The sequence below is a fragment of the Vitis vinifera genome, chromosome 1 (assembly GCF_030704535.1).
Source record: "Vitis vinifera cultivar Pinot Noir 40024 chromosome 1, ASM3070453v1".
In the NCBI taxonomy this organism is placed as follows: domain Eukaryota; kingdom Viridiplantae; phylum Streptophyta; class Magnoliopsida; order Vitales; family Vitaceae; genus Vitis; species Vitis vinifera.
In genome coordinates this window covers 10,248,348-10,269,121 of record NC_081805.1, presented here as the reverse complement: position 1 = coordinate 10,269,121, position 20,774 = coordinate 10,248,348, and the positions used below count along the sequence as shown (strand labels likewise).

The following is a 20,774-nucleotide window of genomic DNA, read 5'->3' as shown; positions in this document are numbered from 1 at the left end:
AACAAAAGAATGTTTATATATATATATATAAATTATTACAAAACTAACTTGTCCCGGTCATCACATGGGCAAACATTTTGTGTGATTCTCTTGGGAATTTTATAATTGCGTGGTAAATTAAAACTAATATTGGAAAAAAAACATTTAATTTAATTGTTCTTAAAGAGTAAAAAACAAGAAAAAAAATGTTTCACAACTAAAAAGGAAAAAATATTGTATTTTTTGAAAATATTTTAAATTATTTTTATGTATTTTTTAGGAAATTTTTAAAAATAATTATATAAATATGAAAAATGACTAAACGTCATAGATGAAAATTATATTTAAAAGTACTTAAAAATATAGAAAACCAACTAAGAGAATAAAGGACATTTATTAGACTTCGTAGGGGAGAGCATAAGGGATTGGCGCACAACATCGACTCATTTAGCCACCTTTAATTCACTCATACTTTCAATTGAGCACTTTTTGATACATAATACAATATATGACATAGGTGGATGATGAAGTGCAAGTTTTATGGACACGATCAAATAGGACAATGAGTAGGTTTGACACGTCAAATGAAAGCATTTATGTTATCTAAGTAGCTCCAAAACTCAGAGAAAAGCTAAGGGAAATTGAAGGAAGATTTTTTAGCATAAACATCCTTCTCAAGGAATAGTTGAGGGGATATTATGTGGTGGAACAATCTCCTAACCCTATGGGCTCTAATATGCTCTCACAAGCAGATGATCATGTAAAAAAATAGACAATAGTGGGAGCCCAAATGCATAGCCCTAACAACATGACTAAAGTAATTGATATGTAGATAGTCTACTAAACATCCTCATAGAGTTGCAAAAGGAAGGCAAGAAAATAGAAAATAGAAAATGGAAGAAAGAAGAACTAAAAAAAGAAAGGAATCACACAACCTAGGTTATGCATGCCAAGAGAGACTTGGAACTAATGGACACCACATTCTAAGTCTTCCCAATCATCATATACTAACAACAAACTCCTTTTCTCTTAAGCCCTATCAGAGTTGGGAGTTTTGACACCATGCTTTCAATACTAGATTTTTGTGTAAAATGATAATTTTTACCCTTCTACACTTTAAGCCTTCCTAATCATCATAGGCCAACAACAAACTTCTTATTTCCTAAGCCTTAGTTGAGTTAAGGAAATTTGATACCAAGTCTCGAACACCAGAGTTTGATGTATATATATACACACACACAAAACCTTGGATTGAGAATAGAATATCTATGAATGCTGGAAGTTCTTGTTATGAATGAAAAAAAAAAAAAAAACTAGACTTCCTTGAGAGATTAGGGTTACCACTCCGTAGTTTAACTATAAGAATCTTATAAATGTGGCAAGTGGAATATGTCAACTTTGAAGTACTGAACTTATTTAGGTTATATTTTATCTTAGCTGAATCAGTACCTACAAGAATCTGTTCATAAAAAATTTTGTTGTGATCTTTTGGCTAATAATGAGATTTTAAAGAAAGTAGTGTGGGGTTGGTGGCCTCCACAACTTGTTTTCTTGAAAAAGAACTTGAAGTTACTTTCTTTTGAGAGGAAGATGCCTTAGTAACTTACTTGAAAGTCTGAGACCCTAAAAAAATACATAGCCATAATGGGCTCTAAATGATCCAAAAGATCATAGTAAAAAAAGATAATAATCTATTAGAAAGGGTTGGAATAGGGTCACAAGGAGAGGGGCTAGAAGAAGAATGCTCCCTTTCTTCTTTTTCTTCTTATTATTGAAACTCAAGACTCCAAGGAAGTTTTCTAAGGGATGAAACTTGAATATTCTTAGAGGATTAGGGTTCTTGTGGTTTCTTAGAGGACTTAAGAGATTGGATAACTTTTTTAGGGTACCATGATTCTGTGAATTTTGCAAAAATTCATGAGTTAGGAAATCAAATATTGAGTTATTTTTTCTTTTGATATTCTGACAAAGAGATTCCAATTAATATATATATATATTTCACTTCTTACTTTCATTAAGAAAAAAAATGAAATAAACAAATATACTTTTTTAACAAATTCATACCAAATACAAAATATTAAAATAAAATTTTAATAAACTAATTAATTTTAATGATATTATATTCAAATTCTATTTAACCGATTGTAAAAATATACAAAAACATCATTATTTTTTTAATGAGTCTTTATTTATATCTTTTATATATTAGTTAAATATATCATAAATATAAATTTATAAATAAATTTAAAATAATCATACATATGTTATCATTTCTTTTGTATCCTTAAATACATCCAAATTATATATATTTATATAAAATATATTTTCAAATTTTGTATATTATTGCCAAATGTGAAATATTATACCAAATATATTAATTTCCTAAACAAAATGAACTTGTCATTGCTTTTTCTAACATTTTTGGAAGTTTTTTTCTCATTAATATTTATTTATCAAAATTTTTGTTTACAATTCTCTATATATCCGTAAAATCTAACTATTAATATTTTCATAACCAATATTTTTCATTTTTAAGAGGCAACACTCCCATCACATCAAAAGGTTCCTTGCATAACCAATCATTTGAGTGACGCATGGCATCTCTAAATCTTCCTTGGCCTTTGGGAAACTTGTATTTTGGGAGGGCCATTTCGAAATAATATGGATTTCAAAACCCTAGAATAGGAAATATGATATTCAACTAATAGTATAAAAAATAATATGGTTCTTGTGCACTTTGTGCTGGGTGGACTTTTGATACCCACTTTGCCCTTACCCAATCTCCATGTTAGCATCCACGTTGAGATAGTAAGCAGAAGGGTTAAAAAAAAATAATTACATAAATTTCCCAAACATCTCTTTCTTCACTTCCTCACCACCCGCACTAAAGCCAAAGAACCCCAAATTTGAAACCATAAACCCTCCCTGATCTTCCTCTAAATCCAAATAACCTAAATGTCTTGAAATCCTACCTGTGATTTTCTCATATATCCCCAAAATCCCTATAATCCCAAGAAATGGACCCTAATCCTTATTCACACAAGTCGATGTTGTAGATTTGAGAGCGTGGGGAAACCCTAACCTCTTTATCTAAAGATTCAGCTCCGAATCTTTATCTTCATCATAGTCATCAGGTGATATATTTTTATGTTGGTATATTTATGGTGGTTTATTTGTGTTATTTGTTTTATTTTATTGGAAAATGTTCTCAGATTTTAAAGGTAAGAAATTTGTTTATTTTTAATATTGAAACAGAAACCCAATTGCAGTAATGACTTGAAGATTTTTTTTTTTTATTATTATTTTTTATTTGTTTGGTTAATTTAGAGGTTTGTGGGTTGGTTGATTATCTCTAAAAAATCATTGATCTCAAAATTTGTTTTTGTTTTTTTTTATTAATAAATTGAAGATTTTTTTTATTAGTTTTTTGTTTGGTTGATACAGAGGTTTGTGGTTTGGTTGATTATCTCTTAGAAATCGTTGATCTTAATTTTATTTTTATTTTTTTGCAAATTCTAGGAATACCTACGATTGATGTGATTTTGTTTTTTTTTTGTTTTTCTTTTTTAATGCTTGGTGGTACTAGGTTTAAGTTTTTTATGGATGTTTGGGTGGGCATTATTGAAATTAGTGGGTTTATTTTAAGAAATTTAGTTTTCCGGCTGAGGAATTCATGCTTCTGAAACAACAAGCATTCAGTTGAGGAATTGTTTTAGGGTTAAAACCATACTAGATTTTAATTTTGTTGTTTCTACATCTTTTAAAGAATGACTTTAGGCGGTTAGAGTGTGTTATTTTGTTGTTTTAGGATTTTTAGGTTGAAAATTGATATGGATTTATGTTTATCAGATTGAATTAGAATTTTTCCCACAAATTTATCTGAGAAGACATGATATGTAATTGTGTTTTGAGATGGTTTTATATTAATCAGTTTTATTTGTGTCTGTTTTTGTGCATTTATCTGAGAATTTTTTTTTTGGTTTTATATTTTGAAAAATGGGTTTTGGTTCATGACTCTTAGAATTGGAAAGGTTTAAGCCAAGTAGGATGAGCTAGCTCTGTTACTTTGAATTTATTTAATATTCATTTTTTCGGGTTCTGTTTTTGGGATCAGATTACATTTGTAAGTCTTTAAATTTGAGATGACTCTTATTTTATTTTATTTTTTGTCAAATGGTACTGTGGTTTTCAAACTACATAACAGATGTAGACATAGGCATTATCGAGGCTTGGAGACCATTGATGCAGTTCTTTTAATTACATTCCTTTTTACCATAATTCAGGATTGACTTTTGCTCAAAAATATTGATTCTTCATTTTGGTCTCCTTCATAGTTAATGTAAGCATCACTATTTCTACATCTTTGTTATCTTTGTAAATAATTTTTTGGCTTGAATTGTATAACATACTCATACAATTCAAAGTTGCAAAAGTCTTGACCCACAAATTACCATCTCATGTGGATTTGGGAGATAAGAAATTTACAAGTTGAAATACATTGAGCTTTGATAATTCTTACATATTGAAAACCTTTTTATTTGTATAATATATTCAGATGGCATTTCGATATTTATGTTTACATTTCATTTTCTTTTAAATTTTTAAGCAGATTTATGGGTCACAAAGGCTTTTGGAATTTAATATCTAAGAAGCATTCCCTTATTATAATATGAAATGCTTTTGGAAGCTGGTTATAGAATTCCCGGGGAAATGCTTTTAAATAGAACCTTTTTTTCCCTTCAATCTGTTACTTTTAGGAAGATTTTAACTCAAGTCGTACAGTTTCATATGAAAAAAATTGTCAAATCCTCTTTTATGTGAAATTATGGATTTTAATTAGTGTTTTTCACAACCCTAATATTAGGAATGTTATTGTTTGTGTTTGAATACTCAATTTTCTCTTCGAATCCTTGAACCCAATGTACCATCTCAAACATTTCTTTTTGTTTTACAAATGAATGTTAGAAATAAGATAGGTTGATGAAGGCCAAAGAACCAAAAACCAATTTGGGGTAGATTTTGAGATCAATCACTGAATGGTTGAGATGATTTTTTTTTTTCTAGTTTCATTTGATTTTGAGTAGATTCGGTGGCTATACTTATAGTAATAAATACATAGTACCCTGTTTTTCATGGTGATCATGTTAGACTAAGATTTTTTTATCAACCTCTACATGTGGCTTATGCCAAGAAGTGAAAGTCATTACTCATGGTAGACTCCATTTTAGGACTTTATTGAATGATGGATGGACCTGAACTTACGCATTTTTCATGTCTCAAAGTTAAAATATTCTTTTATATGTTTGTTTTATAAGTTTGTAAGAAATTTGAGTATTAATTATTGAGTATAGATTTTATGCTCAGATGGCCTTGCAAGAAAGTTTAGCTAAATTCAAGAAGCAACAAGAGAAGTGTTGATTGACTCTCACTAGCATTGCAACCGAAGCAAGATCCCCTGAGCCCAGAGTACCTTGAGATGCATGTTGGAGCAGTTGAGCCTAGTGATCATGCTTTGGTAGCGATGATGTAATTGCTATTGGTGGTAGTCTTTGTGTAGAGGTTGAACCATAAATTTATATCAACAAAAGAACAAACATAAATTTATATATTTTTAAAAAATAATAAAAAATATCTGATATAATATAATTTAATATTTTTTCTTAAAAATAGAAAAAAAAAATTAATATTATTATATACAATAAGATGCATTATAAATATTATAAAAATATCAAATTGAGTTCATATTAAGTTTGGATTGTTTAAACTTTAGCCTAAACTTAACTCAAATTGAGGTGGAGTTAAAAAAATTTAATCTAAATCCAATCCAAGTATTGAAAATGATTGTCTAAGTTCACTAAACATTGAATTGGGTTTGAACTAGATTGGGTTAGCTCGGCCAAGTTAAATTTATATAAAATTAGCTACCTCTTTATTATTTCCAAGATGTGCTTAGAGACGTCTATAATAAATTATGAAGTTGAACAAATTGTAATGATAGTGTCTAATTTTATTTTCTTATTCCAAATGCTACCCTCAGCCAACCATATGGGAATATGCCCATCTTAAGTCATATCTAAGTGCCAACCCTTTTAAACTGGAGGCTGAACCATACTCCTAATATTAATAAATCCAAAACACTACTTTCCCTCTCGGCCGCCTACGCAGCTCATCTTTGTTTACTCCAACCCAAAATCTCTTCCCATGAAAAGGATGTACCAGAAAACGACACCCAAATTTCATCTTCGTGGTTAGTACAACATCCGCACCCCCTTACGTGTCAGTCAACACCTGCTTATTCGGGTTTTACCTAACCTCATTTCTGAGTTCAATTTTTACAAATTTGATTGGTCCCCAATTTCATGTCTCCCAAGGCTATGTTTGGTTAAAAAAATTTGAAAGAACATACAGGGAAAGAGAATAGATTGGAAAATTGAAAATAAATAAAAAGTAAAAAAAAAAAACCTAATAAATTATTTTTATATATTTTTTCAAATTCATTTTATTTATTTATTATATAATGATTAAATAATTTTAAAATATATAAATTTTTAATAATTTTTTATCATATTTGATTTTTTTTAATATTTTTTATGATAAAATTAAATATTAAAAAATCTTTTTTTTTTTCTGCTTAATACTTTTTGAGAATCAAACATAAGCTAAGGTTTTTTATTCTAAATTTTAATTTAAACAAATTTCAAGTTAAAATATTTTATTTTAGGATTAATTTCAGTCTTCTAATATTTTGGTTAAATACATTTAGTTCTCATAAGTTTTAATTTTCATTAAATCTGTCTATTATTTTTTAGAACGAGAAGGTGAATGAAAATAAAAAATAAGAATCACATGAGAAGTATTTAATGAAATTTTAAATAAAAGGGAGTTAGGTGTATTTAATCAACATAATAAGGGTAATTGGATCAAAAAGTTAACTATGACACAAAGAAGTGCTATTTGTCTTTTGAAGTTAGAAAATGGAGAAAAATAACAAATAGGAATAATTATGACTTATTTGATAATTGTTTTTTAAAATAAGTTTAAAAAATAGTTTTTAAAAATCGTTTAATTTTTATGAAATAAAAGTTTATTTGAAAATTTAATATTTTTAACCTATTTATAATATTTTTAAATATATTTTAAAAATATTGAATGTCAAACATATTTACTTACTGGATTTTTTATTATAGAAAATAAAAAATTGTTTCAAAAAACAATCGCCAAACATAACCTTAATTTTTTTTTTTCTTTAATACACCTGAAAGGAATTAAGAAAAAGAAAGGAAAAATTAAACAAAAGCCCATGCGACCGAATATTTTGATATGTTCCTCCTGCTTCCCCTTCCTCCGCGCCTCCTTCTGCCTCACCAACCCCCTTTCTCTGGCCTTTGAGAAACATATCAGTCGTTGCAAATCACAGGTCAGTCAATCGATCCAACGAACCAGATGGCTCTGTCGACATCTTTTCGTTCCAATCTCATCAAACCCCTTACCGCCCTCACCGCCTTATCGTCCACCCAGCATCTCCGCCGTCCCTTTTCCTCCTCCGCCGACGACAGCACCGTCCTCACCATCGAGACCAGCGTCCCCTTCGTCGGCCACAAATGCGAGCCACCCTCGCGCAATGTCGAAACCACTCCCAAAGAACTGCTCGGATTCTTCCACGATATGGCGTTGATGCGGCGGATGGAGATTGCTTCCGACTCCCTCTATAAATCCAAGCTGATCCGCGGTTTCTGCCACCTCTACGATGGACAAGAAGCGGTGGCCGTTGGTATGGAGGCCGCAATTACCAAAAAGGATTGCATCATCACAGCCTATCGCGACCACTGCATCTACCTCGGCCGCGGCGGAACCCTAGTCGAGTGCTTCTCCGAGCTCATGGGCCGTCAGGCCGGATCTTCCAAGGGGAAAGGTGGCTCCATGCATTTCTACAAGAAGGACAGCGGTTTCTATGGCGGCCACGGTATCGTCGGAGCTCAAGTTCCTCTTGGTTGCGGGTTGGCCTTTGCGCAGAAGTACTCCAAGGACGAGACTGTGACATTCGCGATGTACGGTGATGGAGCAGCGAATCAGGGGCAGTTGTTCGAGGCACTTAATATAGCGGCGCTTTTGGATTTGCCAGCGATTTTGGTTTGCGAGAACAATCACTGTAAGAAATGAGGGATTCTATAGTAATTGGAATCGGGCTGTTGTGTGAGTTCGATTGAGTTTCAATTTCTTTGAACTTCTTTTGGCAGATGGGATGGGTACGGCTGAGTGGAGAGCAGCCAAGAGTCCAGCATATTACAAGCGCGGGGACTATGTTCCTGGTTTGAAGGTGATTTTAATTTTTACATGCTTCTGATTGGAGTCTCGGGATTATGGATGGCCATGGATACTTGGACTTTTTTGACTTTTGTCGTATTTTTTAAGTTATGTTTGTATGATTGCACAGAATTGGTGATGATTCTATTCAGTGGGGAGTAACTATTTTGTTATCAATGGTGGTTGTCTGTTGCTGAAAGCTACATAGGTTATTTTCTTTTAAAATTCAAGTTTCGACGGGCCAAATAGCAATACAGTGGTTTGTTCAAAGTTGACCAAAGATTTTATAATTTTCACGGTTGACTTTGTGATTGCAAATAGATTTTCTGTTTTAGTGAGCGACATCACTTTTTTTTTTTTTATTCTATCTGATCTTCCTGAAAACTTGAACTTGCTACATAAATTTTCATTTATTTTGTTCTATCTGGACTTTCAAGGCACTTGAAAAGTTATTAAACGTGACCAATGTTTTCATTGGTCAACTCATCCTGGTTTCCTCATGATATTAGGTAAGACCAATGTAAAGATATAAAAGACGGCGTTGCAAAGTTTTTAGTTTTGATATTTGGCATGCAAATGTTGTGTAAAATATAGTAACAAAGGAAAATAAAATTAGTTGTGGAATATGATGTACCTATCAGCAACTATGAAAAGATTTAGCTAAGGTATTAAGCTGCTTAAAATTGGCTGCATGGGATGTAAGTTTGCTTTTAAGTTGCATGGTTTATATGTGGCCCATTGGGCCTAGTTAAATGTTGATTAAGTTTACAATAGATTTAATTGTAACTATTTTTTGTGTTATGCTGATGTAAAGGCCATTTTAAGTTCTAAAATTTTAGAGCAGAATGATGATGACCTTCTTTTACACTGTTTCTTTGCATAATTACACCAACACTTAGAATTTTGCCTCACTAGATTGGGACTTCTTTGGTGTCTTCTCTGACATTAAAGGTTCTTGGTTTCTTGGATGATGAAAGGATGGTGTAATTCTGCAAAAAATTAATTCCCTTTTCTCTGTTACCTTTTTTTCCCTCAAGAACCAAGCAACAAAGTATTGGAAATATTGGTTTTAGACATAGACTTCATTGGGTTCATTCACATTGCTTTTTATACGCCATATAATTGGTCATTTTTGTTGTTTTCTTGTTGTTTCTCTTGTGTTTGTTGCTTTGTTATCTACATTTTGCCCTTTTAAATTGTTTTCTTATACAAAAAAGATATAATCACTTCTTGGGGATCCAAGCCTCGTCTTCTTTTTAATGGTTAAATCTATTTTTTAGACACTGATTTTGTTTGGAGAGTTTTCTCATTTTTATCTGTGCTTGTTTTTTTTTTAATCAATAAAATTTCAGTTGCACCGCCAAACGCTTACATAAGCATAATCGCTATTGCCTTGAAGAGCTTATATTAGCTGATTTTTAATATATTGTTGACATTGAGATCGAAGTTAGAGGATTGAACGGTGAAGAATAAGAATTTTTTTTTTTTTCTTTTTTGATAGGCGATAGAATAATTTATTAAAAATGCCAATAAAAAAGGGGCAGAATCGAAGTACACAGACAGCATACAAAGGTCACATCCATTTTTGGGATTGTGATTTCTTTAGAAAGGTCGCAGATTCTTATGGTGGTTTTTGGCTGTAGATGAAGATACAACTCTTTGTAGAAACCTGCAGTGGGCAAGGATTTTGGTCAAGTCCTTTGGCAAATCTTTGCCAAGCAATCTAAATATGGTAAGTGATGCTTGCTATGCAATTCAATTTCTATAGTAGGTCCAGCCGTGGTTGTCTGAGGGGCTTCTGAGTGCTTGTTCAAGAGGTCTGAAGGTTTGGGAAGAAGGAATCTCACACGCCAAGGAGAATGGGAGCCTGGGTGAATCTGCTGGGGTAGAACAGGTGTCTCATCCTAGGGAAGTAGAATCTACTACAGGATCTGCAAGGCAATATTTTTCTGATTTTCGGCATAAGAAGTGGGGCTAGAGTTTTTCAAATTTAAAATCTAGCAGGCCTGTATCTTCTTGCCCTGGGAGGTTTCTCGGCCCAAAGGGACTTGTAATAGCAGTAAAGAATAAGAATTGTTTTAAGGACTGTGGTACAGGATGTTTTTGGGCACTATATGGTTGTGTACATAAAAATTTGGATGGCCTTACAGGTTTCATGACAGACTTCAGTAGAGTTAATTTATTTTCCATTTGAATAAGATGAATTGTTTGTTTATGTTTGGGATTGTGGGTATGTAATTAGTTTATTTTTTGAATTTGACTAGCGTCAGACTCCTACCAGAGGAAAAAGAGTAGGAGTCTTGGACTATTAGGGTGTTTGAATGAAAGATGGTTTTCTTGCACATGTCAGTAAATACTGGGCCTACAATATTACTGATGATTGAGAGCTTTTTTTTTTGTTGGTTATAATATATATCATGTTTGTTTTATGGTTAGGTGCCTTTTGTATGCTTTCCTTCATTTGCTTATTAAAAAATATTATATTTCTTTTGTGGGGTGTCTTGTTACATGTTTCACATCTTACTACAGGTAGATGGTATGGATGCTCTTGCGGTGAAACAGGCATGCAGATTTGCTAAGGAGCATGCTTTAAAAAATGGACCCATTGTAAGTTTACTTATCCTGCTGTTTACATTTTCTATTCTATAAAATTGTTCTTTCAAACTACCATTGCTGTAGATTTCATCTACTATCTTCTAATTCTGCATCCTGTCATTTTAACTTTCACATACCACAAGTTGCCCTTTTTTATTTTAATCTTTTTTCTTAATAGGCAAATAGAAAATAAGATTAAGAGCGTCTAACCAAAAAGGGGTGCAATTCCAGTGCATTGGAAGTATATAGAGAGCATGATAACAAACAAGGAAACACAAAACCAGTACTAAGACAATTGGAATTTCTTAATGAAGGTCCTTCAAAAAATGGGCTTTGGGACCAAGTGGGTGGGATGGATGTGGAGCTGTGTGTCTTCTGCTAAATTCTCTATTCTTGTTAATGGAGTGCCAGCTGGGTTTTTCCCTAGCACTAGAGGGCTTCGTCAAGGGGATCCTCTATCCCCTTATCTCTTTGTTATGGGAATGGAGATTCTGGACGTTCTTATCAGGAGAGCGGTGGAGGGGGGATATCTTTCAGGGTGCAACATTCGGGGTGGTAGTAGAACTTCATTGAATATCTCCCACCTATTTTTTGCTGATGACACAATTGTGTTTTGTGAGGCAAACAAAGAGCAAGTTTCTCATCTAAGCTGGATTCTCTTTTGGTTTGAAGCGGCTTCGGGTCTTCGAATTAATCTAGCCAAAAGCGAAATCATTCCAGTTGGAGAAGTGGAGGAGATTCTTGAGTTGGCAGCTGAGCTAGGGTGTAGGGTGGGGTCTTTGCCCTCCCAATATTTGGGTCTCCCTTTAGGAGTCCCCAATAGGGCTTCTTCTATGTGGGATGGAGTGGAAGAGAGGGTCAGGAGGAGACTTGCGCTTTGGAAAAGACAGTACATCTCCAAGGGGGGGAGGATCACTCTTATAAAAAGTACCTTGGCTATTATGCCAATTTATCAAATGTCTATCTTCCGTATGCCCAAGTCCGTTGCTAAAAGAGTGGAGAAAACCCAAAGAGATTTCCTATGGGGAGGTGAAAACTTGGAGGGAAAAGTTCATCTAGTTAAATGGGATGTGGTCTGTACAGAAAAACTCAATGGAGGGCTAGGATTAAGGAGAATAGCCACTCTGAATAGAGCCTTGCTGGGCAAGTGGACTTGGAGGTTTGCGTGTGAAAAGGATAACCTTTGGAAACAAGTGATTTCTACGAAATATGGGCAAGAGGAATATGGTTGGAGGTCTAAGAAGGCTAGTGGGGCGGCTGGAGTAGGGGTCTGGAAGGAGATTATGAAAGAATCTGAATGGTGTTGGGAAAATTTGGCTTTTCTAGTTGGGAAGGGTTCCAAAATTAAATTTTGGAAAGATGGTTGGTGCACTGACACTCCGTTGTCCCAATGCTTCAACCACCTTTTTGTTCTTGCCGTGCATAGAGACGCCATGATTGAGGAGATGTGGGACCAACATTCGGGCCAAGGAGATTGGAATCTTGTTTTTGTGAGGGACTTCAATGACTGGGAGATGGATATGGTTGGTGATTTGCTCCATACTTTGAGGGGTCATAGGCCTTCCCTGGAGGATGACTCAGTTAAATGGAGGCAAGGAAGAATGGTCTTTTCAAGGTTAAAGAAGCTTACAGGCTGTTGGACAAGCCTAATGCCACAGTGTTTCCCGCAAGGAGAATATGGGTGGATAGGGTGCCAACTAAAGTCTGCTTTTTTGCTTGGGAGGCTACATGGGGGAAGGTGCTCACTCTGGATAGACTCCAGATAAGAGGGATGCAACTCCCAAATTGTTGTTTTTTGTGTGGTTGTGAAGAAGAGAATGTAAATCATATTCTTTTACACTGTATAGTGACTAGAGCCCTATGGGATATTATTTTTGGGTTGATAGATATTAAGTGGGTCCTCCCAGAAACTGTAAAGGAGGCTTTAATCTCCTGGAGGGGTTCATTTGTAGGGAAGAAAAGGAAAAAGATTTGGAAATCCATTCCGTTGTGTATTTTTTGGACGGTCTGGAAGGAGAGGAATAGGTTAGCCTTTAGGGGGGGTGCGGTGAATATTCAGAGATTAAAGAATTCTTTTGTTTGTAACTTATGGAATTGGGCCAAAGTGTATTTAGGTGAGGAGTCTTTCTCCCTTATAGGTTTCTTGGAGTGGATAGCTTCCACTTGAGGGGAGGTAGTTCTTTTTGGTCTTTTTTCTCTTTTTGAGGCTGTAGCCGTCTTGTATACTCCCTGTATGCTTTGTGGCGTTTAACCTTTTCTAATGCATATCTTGTTTACTTATAAAAAAAAAATCTATACAGCCTATCTTTTACCCAAGCCAACAATGAAATCCATCAGGGAGAAGTTAAACACCCAAAGGACCCAAGCCCAAAAACAAAAAGTGATTCAGGAATAAGTCCTTAAATACTTGATCTAGATGCTCCTCATCCCTGATAAATCTGTTGCTTTGTTCGTTCCTAATAAACCAAAACAAACATTTTGGGGTGGGGGCACTTTCCACCACATTTTTCTTCCTTTTTTTTTTTTTGGTGATTCTTGTACCATGCCATATTAAGAGAGTCTCTTTGATAGACTTTGGGAACACCCATTTGTGACCTAACAAAGCCAGCATAAGGTTGCAAAGCATTTGGGCTTTGATACAAAGGATTAGATTTTGACATGCTATTTCCTCCTTGATCTTACATAGACGATGTCTATTTGCCTACTACCAGCCCCTCTTCATAAGCTAATCAACCATCAATATAACAAACAAAAAAACAGACCCACAAACCTTTAACAAGGCCCCACAATTCCAAATCTCTTTGGCCAGAAACTTCTCGGTGATTTCAGCAGAAGGGAAGAATAATAAAGCTTGGCAGAAAAGCTGTCATTCTCCACTCCCTTCCATGCCAATCTATATTCATCTGATCCTCCAATAGTCACTGCAGGCATGTGCTAAAAGAATTTGCTTACTTTCTCCAACTCCCAATCATGAAAGCCCTTAGGAAAACAAGGGGTCCAAAAACCATCCCCATCCTTCTCCATCCAAAGATCCTTTACCCTAATCTTCCTATTAGAAGCAATTTTGGACAAGGAGGGGAAGCAATCCTTTAATAGGGACGCTCATTCCATCTATCTAACCAGAACTTGGTTTTAAGCCCATTTCTAACACAGATGCTAGTCCTATGCTAGACTCATTCCACCTATGTTTAATATCTTTATAAAGCTCCACATCAAAGGACTTCCCTACGCCTTTGGAACCCCAATCACTATCACTTTTACCACATTTGTCAACAATAATCTATTTCTAAAAGCAATTGTGCTCTGCTGCATGCCTCCAATTTTCCAAGAAGAGCTTTGTTAAGGGGTTGCAAGTATTTTTAAAGCATGCCCTCCATTATTCTTTTCCTGACAATCCATGTCCCACTTCAAAAGAAGCATCTTTCTCTGACAGCTCACTTCCTTGTAGGAAGTCTCTTTGAATACTTTCCAATGGTTTTTCCACTGCCTTAGAAATGATGAACAAAGATATCTAACAAACTGTCACACTCAAAAGGGTGCTTGCTCTTAATAAAGGGTCAGCCTACCTTTTCTAGACAAATGTGGCTTGTTCCAAGAGGTTGATCTCCTATTGTTTATTTATTTTTTTATTTTTTTATAGGCAATAAAAAATTTATAGATAACAACAAAAAAATAGTACACCAGTGTCCAGGACATATAAAATGACATTAAAAGGCTATGCCAATAAAGAAAGAATACAAAACACAACTCTCTCTCACTCTCTCTCTCTTTCTCTCTCTCTCTCTCTCTCTCTCTCTATCTCTCTTGCTCTCTCCCTCTACAAGATTCCAACCAAACTACAAAATCAATTAAAGGCATTGAGTCTTCTATGTACAACTTAACCTATAATAAAAGGTTACGTATGTTGATCAAGAGCACTGTATCCAGCCGTTCCATATGCTTCATGTCCTTGTTTAGTATTTGAAGGAAAGTCAGATTGGGACTTGAAAATTCAAAGGGACTTCCTCTAGGATGGCAGGGCAATGGAGGCAAAATTGCATTTAGTAAAGTGGTCAATTGTTTGTACAGAGAAGAGCAAAGGAGGGATGGTGTTAGGCATTAGATATTTTTGTACTCTTAATAGGGCTCTTTTGTGCAAGTGCAGTTGACGTTATACAATTGAAAGGGAAGCCTTCTTGAAATTGGTCGTAAGGGGGTAATATGGGAAATATAAAGGAGGGTGGAGATCTTGTGAAGTAAGAGAAGGATCTATGGTCAGGTTATGGAAATCAGGCAGAAAGGATTGAGACACCTTTTAGAGCATAATGTGCTTTGATGTGGGAAATGAAAAGAGGGTGAAATTTTGGAAGGACAGGTAGTGTGGGAAGGAGTCTTTGTGTGTATTTCTCCCATTCTTGGGAGTTGGACAATGTAGCGGCTATCATTTTCTTCCCCACCAACTTATCTTGCAATCTTGATAAAAAAGCCTCTACATTGTCCAGGTCCCAACCATTTGTGTTTATAGATATAAGGATTCTAGTGATCCCTCTCATTTATCTTGTCCCATAAATCTACCACCCAAGCTTCTTTTGAATGAGACTAAGGCATACAATGAGGAAAAGACAGAAAAGGTTTATCCCCCCCTGCCTATCACTAAAAGGAAAAAAGAAAAAAACCAAGGGTTCATCCTTGCTTTCCAAGGAGAGCCTAATTAAGCGTAGAAAGACATCACAAGGCCAGCTTAGTCTTGTCCATGCAAACAATCTCCTATTGTTTGTTATTCGTACCGTCAGTCAAATTTCCAGGTTACAGACTGCCTAGAAATAAATAACATAAAGTATGTACCAAAAGATCTCTAAATGATAATACATTTGATGTATACTTGCTTTACAGCTTTGAAATAAATAATAGTTTGTTGATTGATAATAATGGGATTTTTGTTATGAAAAGATACTGAGCATAGTTCCTCCAATCAAAATTATGCCAGGATGGGTGTAGGATTTGATTTTTTTATTTTTTTTTCTATTTTTAAGAAATATCTTGAAGCTATTTTTTCATGGGGATGATCACAGCCATAGGACAGCATTCCTTGGACACATGGACACTATGCAAATGTGTCCCAAAAAATTAATTTCTATTTCTGTTGTTTGCATTGTGTGCACAAGTTAAACATACTTTAGCCCCAAATGTGTATAGCTTAAAAAAATTAATGCAGATGTAAAGAAAAAATTACTATGAAGTGTGTCCCCAAAAAAATAATGTACAAACATGCATTATCCCTACATATATATAGTTTTAAAAAATTAATGCAGCTGTGAAGAAAAAATTACTATGAAGGAGAGTCAGGAGACCAATGGTGAGGAATTTAGCTGTCATGAACACATGCTATTTGTCTAGCTTCTTCCAGGTCTTACTGATGAAGTTTCTACAATTTAATCTGATGTATATATTTGTTAGATACAATAAAATTAGTCAATTCATGTCAAAGACATCATTGTTGTGTCTTTTGCTTGCACAGCAGAAGTATGATTTAACAGAGGGCATGACCTTGAGTTGAATGGCAATGGATGGTTTATGCTGCTGCTAAAATAGTTGGGATTTAAGGTTTCTGTCTGTGTTGAATCAATAAAATATTTCTTAGGTAGTGAGTGTATTCTTTGTCATTTTTTTGTTTGCGTTTTTCCTTTGTGTCATCCTTCCCACCTGCAATTTTTTCATTCTTTTTTAATAAAAGATTCTGATCTTGTAGCATTTTGTTCTGTTCCCTAATTTAGTTGGTAACTTGGGGCCTACTTTCTCTGGTACCATTTCATGTCTTTAATGTTGTTGCTAGTAATTTCTCTCTTTTGGCATTGTCATCATTTTATGTGAGATTGACTAATTGCTTTATTTTTCTTCTAAATGCTGGTGTTCAGATTCTTGAAATGGACACTTATAGGTACCATGGTCACTCCATGTCTGATCCTGGGAGCACCTACCGTACACGTGATGAGATTTCTGGTGTGAGACAGGTGTATATGATATGATATTGACATTTTTTTGTTTGCTGCAAAGCGTGTTATCAATTTCCTAGAAGTTCCATGCATTAAATATTTTTGGTGGTATGTTTTCTAGGAGCGTGATCCAATTGAAAGAATAAGAAAGCTGATCTTATCTCATGAGCTGTCCACTGAAGCAGAGTTAAAGGTATTTTATCAACTTGGTCCATCTATACATTTGGTGTTTGAAATTTCATGTTTTGCCATTGGATGTGAAATTTTTGTGATTGGCGATAGAGTTTATCGTCGTTGTCTTCTTTGCTTGTGTTTTTTTTCATTTTTCCTTTTCTTCTCTCTCTCTCTCTCTCTCCTCCCAACTTAGTTTTGGGGAGTGACTCCAGCACTGTGTTTAGGAAGAAAAGCTTTGTAGAAAAAAAGAAGTTTGGAATTTGGATATGACTCTGTCAATAATGTCAGAGAAACTGCATGCTTATAATATATATGTTTTTTGACAGAGTATTGAGAAGAAAATCAGAAGTGAAGTAGATGATGCTATTGCACAAGCCAAGGTAAGAAGCATCTTGCAATGTTAATCTTGATTTTTCTGTAGCCCTAGTAAAAGAACTTCCGCTTGCCCACATGTTATAGGTTGCACAGTAGGATCTTTTTCAGATATTGTTCATATGCTTGATGCCCTTTGCTGTTTTTCTGTTTTACCAGGAAAGTTCAATGCCGGAGCCTTCTGAACTCTTCACCAATGTATATGTGAAAGGTTTTGGGATTGAGGTAAATTTTATGTCCCTTATATTGGTTCTTTTCTTGTTCCAAATTTTTTGTTCCTTACTATGCCCTTTCTGGGAAGGTTGAAAACAAGCTTCTTCCTGATTTTATTTGCTGTGAACAGTATTGATTTAGATACCACTTACTGATAAGCATGGAACTCTCTCTACATTTTGTGCAAGCTATTTGGGTTTCTTGAAAGCCAAAATTGCTCTTCCAGTATAAACTTGTGTTCTATTATGTGGAAAATATACTGGAGGTGAACCTGTGCTATGCACAGAAATTGCAAGGAAAAAAGAAAAAAAAATTATTAGTTCAGAGGCCTCAATTCATCGAATATAATCTAGTGAAACTATGCAATTTGCACGTAGGCATACACCTGGTAAGCCAATGCAAAAACCCTTCCAAGTTGAAACTTGTGTTCTATTGCAAGTTTAATAAAATTTTAAACTTGTATTACAATCATACCTCCAATGCAAATCCATGACATCATTCTCAGTAACTTACAGGTTCACACACAAATATGAGTTCAAACATATGCCCACTTGCACAAAAATTGATTTTGACAATAGAAAGTTTGAAAGGGCAGAGATGAAACACAAACATACATGCACATGTGCACTCAAAGCCATCATAATAATCAGCCTATCAAGGTGCCCATTTGGTTAGGGTGAATGCCAAGATATGTGGTAGAGGAACACAATCCCAGGTTTCTTTTCTACTGTTGGTTGAATGCCCTGGATTACCATATACTGATTGTGGTGGGTGTAGTCAAAATCAGGTTTGGATCCCCATGGAGGGTCTGAAGGGCTCGTCCTTGGAAGGTTCCTCAGTTATTAAAGAAAAAGTAAAAAAAAAGGCATCATAGTAATTATGATGGGATTTCTGGAACAAAGTATCAGCACAGATCTAATTACAAATTCATGCCTTTCTGCAACAAATATCATCTTTGAAGCATAAATACCTAATACATTAAACTATTGAAGTTCAAAAGAAAAGAAGCAGGTGAAGCTTGGAAAGAAGGCAATACAAAGGCCCTGATATCTTGTTCCTGTTTATGCTTTCCAAATTGAAATTAATGGAAGTAAACATTCTTTTTGCTATAACTAGATCGTGTAACTCTGTTATTCTCTTCTCTGTTGCAGGTGGCAGGAGCAGATAGGAAAGAAGTTAGAGGGGTGCTTCCATGAGTCCAAAATTCTCTGAAGGTTCCAACAGCCCCACCAAAATAAATAAAAGGTTTAATTGAAGAGGAGCATGTCTTGCTGGATCCTCTTTGATCCTTATTCCCTGTATAGGAAATTGATTCTTCCCAAGTCACGGTGTAGAATTTTTACCTTCAAGGTATGTAGTTTTCTGGGGGATGTTTGCAACCCAACATTTCAAATTTAATGTGTTACTTTTGTGCTTCTGGCATCACTGAAAATTAAATTTCACTTTGATTAGTGAAAAGATTTTTTGCATGAATCTATTGGTGAGCTGCCAAAAGTTTAGCATTTTGATTTTCACTTTGTCGCTTAATTGTTGTTCATCTCCATTTGTTTATTTAGTAAGACTTTATTTCATCAATTGCTTTTGTGAAATAGATGTCAGTTTCATTTCCTGTAGGCTTTTTCATTGATCAAACAAGTTTAATTAGATAATTGTAGTACAACTCTTAAAAAATGCCTCTTGTATCCTCCAGAACTACTCTAACCTCATTCCTTGCAAACCTTTGAAGCCAGACTCCATTTACATGTCCCAAAATTATATGATTCATCTGTCTAAATATATGAGAAAAAAAAAGACATTAACCTCCCACTCAGTACTGTAAACATATCATGAAATCCCATGTTCGCCTTTTTTAGCCTTCAATCACAATCTTAGAATCTAATATAATTCCCATACTCCTCAATCCCATAGTTGAGTACCATATTAAGACTTTCCTTAAATCTGATGCTTCAGCCAAGAGCATAATCATTCTAGCAGTTCTCTTACCCTGCCGATGGTGGGTTCAACTCTACTGGAGAACTTGATGTTTTACTGGTTTGCGAAACTCATTTGTTACAGAATGAGGGATGAATTTCCAGTTGATGGGTAGACAATGTATTCCATCTCTTCTCAGAAATTTCAAATTAGAAACTTCTTCATGAATGTTTAGAATTGGAATCTCAAATAAAACCATATAGTTTAGATGTCATGGGAATTGTTTGGAAAGAAAATCCTCTTTAAGAGGAATTTGTTGGGAACTTCTCTAGATAATTTGAACGAATGCAACTTCTTTGGAGTGCCTGGCATCCTGGTAGTTGAGGTTTAAGTTTGAAAGTCTTAGCAATGGCTTGTTGATGAAGACAGGACAGGAGGATGGGTGAAAACTCTTTATATATTGAAAACGCAATCGATGCATCATAGGGATATTGGTGTTGTTTTTTGCGCTGATAGCCTGTTGTCTCGTGGAAGTTTTTATTTCATAAATGTATTTTTGGTGGCTTCCATGGAGGGATTAGCAGCTGTAAGCTTACGGTTGACCTGAGTGCCTTGCTTGTCATGTAAATTACATAGCATCTTCAGGGTTTAATCATTAATGGTAGGGCCTCTTGCTTTTAGTGGACCTGGAGTTGCCAATTGCAAGCTTGATGGCTAATAGCTTTTGGTTTTGGTATCCGCTCTAAGTGGGGGTCACCCGAAATCTGTATCTCAAGGAAGTCTGTTAGCAAAATTGGGAAATATAGAGTACCACCCTGAAATTTAAATTGAAAAAACCAGTAGGAAGCTGACCGATTCAAGTTGGAACCTTCTCTTTTTCACGAGATGGACAGCCACCATTCTCAGTGCTGTCCATTCCCCATTTGGGGTAAGTATAATCAAACCTTTTGAGGTTTATGGTAGATCCCTTCAGATTTGTTTGGTTCCTAGAAAATGCTAGGAAAAGGAAAAAAAAAAATACTGAAAGTTTGGATGATATGGAAAATAAGGTGAAAAGAAAATGGGAAGGAAAATGTTAAAATATTTGCCCTAGTACCTTCCTTACAAAATGGTGAGGAAAATACGAGAGAAAAGGAAGGGAAAGTTGGGGGAAGAATTTATTAAGCTCAGTATCTTCTACACCGAGATTCCTATTCGCCTCAACTCCTCTCCACCAATGGCTGTGGCTTCCCCACCACACCAATGACACTTTCA

The 20,774-nt window shown here is 34.9% G+C and overlaps 1 protein-coding gene and 1 long non-coding RNA gene across 2 annotated transcripts; both read left to right on the top strand.

The window, feature by feature from the left end:
* The first annotated feature begins 2,781 nt into the window (after nucleotides 1-2,781).
* Nucleotides 2,782-5,625, top strand: LOC109123218 (uncharacterized). The gene is made up of 2 exons (XR_002030872.2): nucleotides 2,782-3,113; nucleotides 5,331-5,625. It is a non-coding gene; the product is annotated as an uncharacterized LOC109123218 (long non-coding RNA).
* A 1,593-nt stretch (nucleotides 5,626-7,218) lies between these two features.
* LOC100263880 (pyruvate dehydrogenase E1 component subunit alpha, mitochondrial) lies at nucleotides 7,219-19,123 on the top strand. The gene is made up of 8 exons (XM_002271198.5): nucleotides 7,219-8,128; nucleotides 8,217-8,296; nucleotides 10,813-10,890; nucleotides 16,773-16,868; nucleotides 16,972-17,043; nucleotides 17,351-17,404; nucleotides 17,556-17,621; nucleotides 18,761-19,123. Exons 1-8 carry the CDS (start codon nucleotides 7,423-7,425, stop codon nucleotides 18,803-18,805), a joined length of 1,197 nt encoding a protein of 398 aa, XP_002271234.1. The 5' UTR covers nucleotides 7,219-7,422; the 3' UTR covers nucleotides 18,806-19,123.
* Nucleotides 19,124-20,774: the final 1,651 nt, after the last annotated feature.

Excerpts from the sequence above, each read along its gene's own strand:
- LOC100263880 (XM_002271198.5), top strand. The coding sequence starts at position 7,423 with ATGGCTCTGTCGACATCTTTTCGTTCCAATCTCATCAAACCCCTTACC. Across the intron at positions 17,044-17,350 it reads CCACTGAAGCAGAGTTAAAG|AGTATTGAGAAGAAAATCAG; the intron begins GTATTTTATCAA and ends GTTTTTTGACAG. Across the intron at positions 17,622-18,760 it reads TGAAAGGTTTTGGGATTGAG|GTGGCAGGAGCAGATAGGAA; the intron begins GTAAATTTTATG and ends TCTCTGTTGCAG.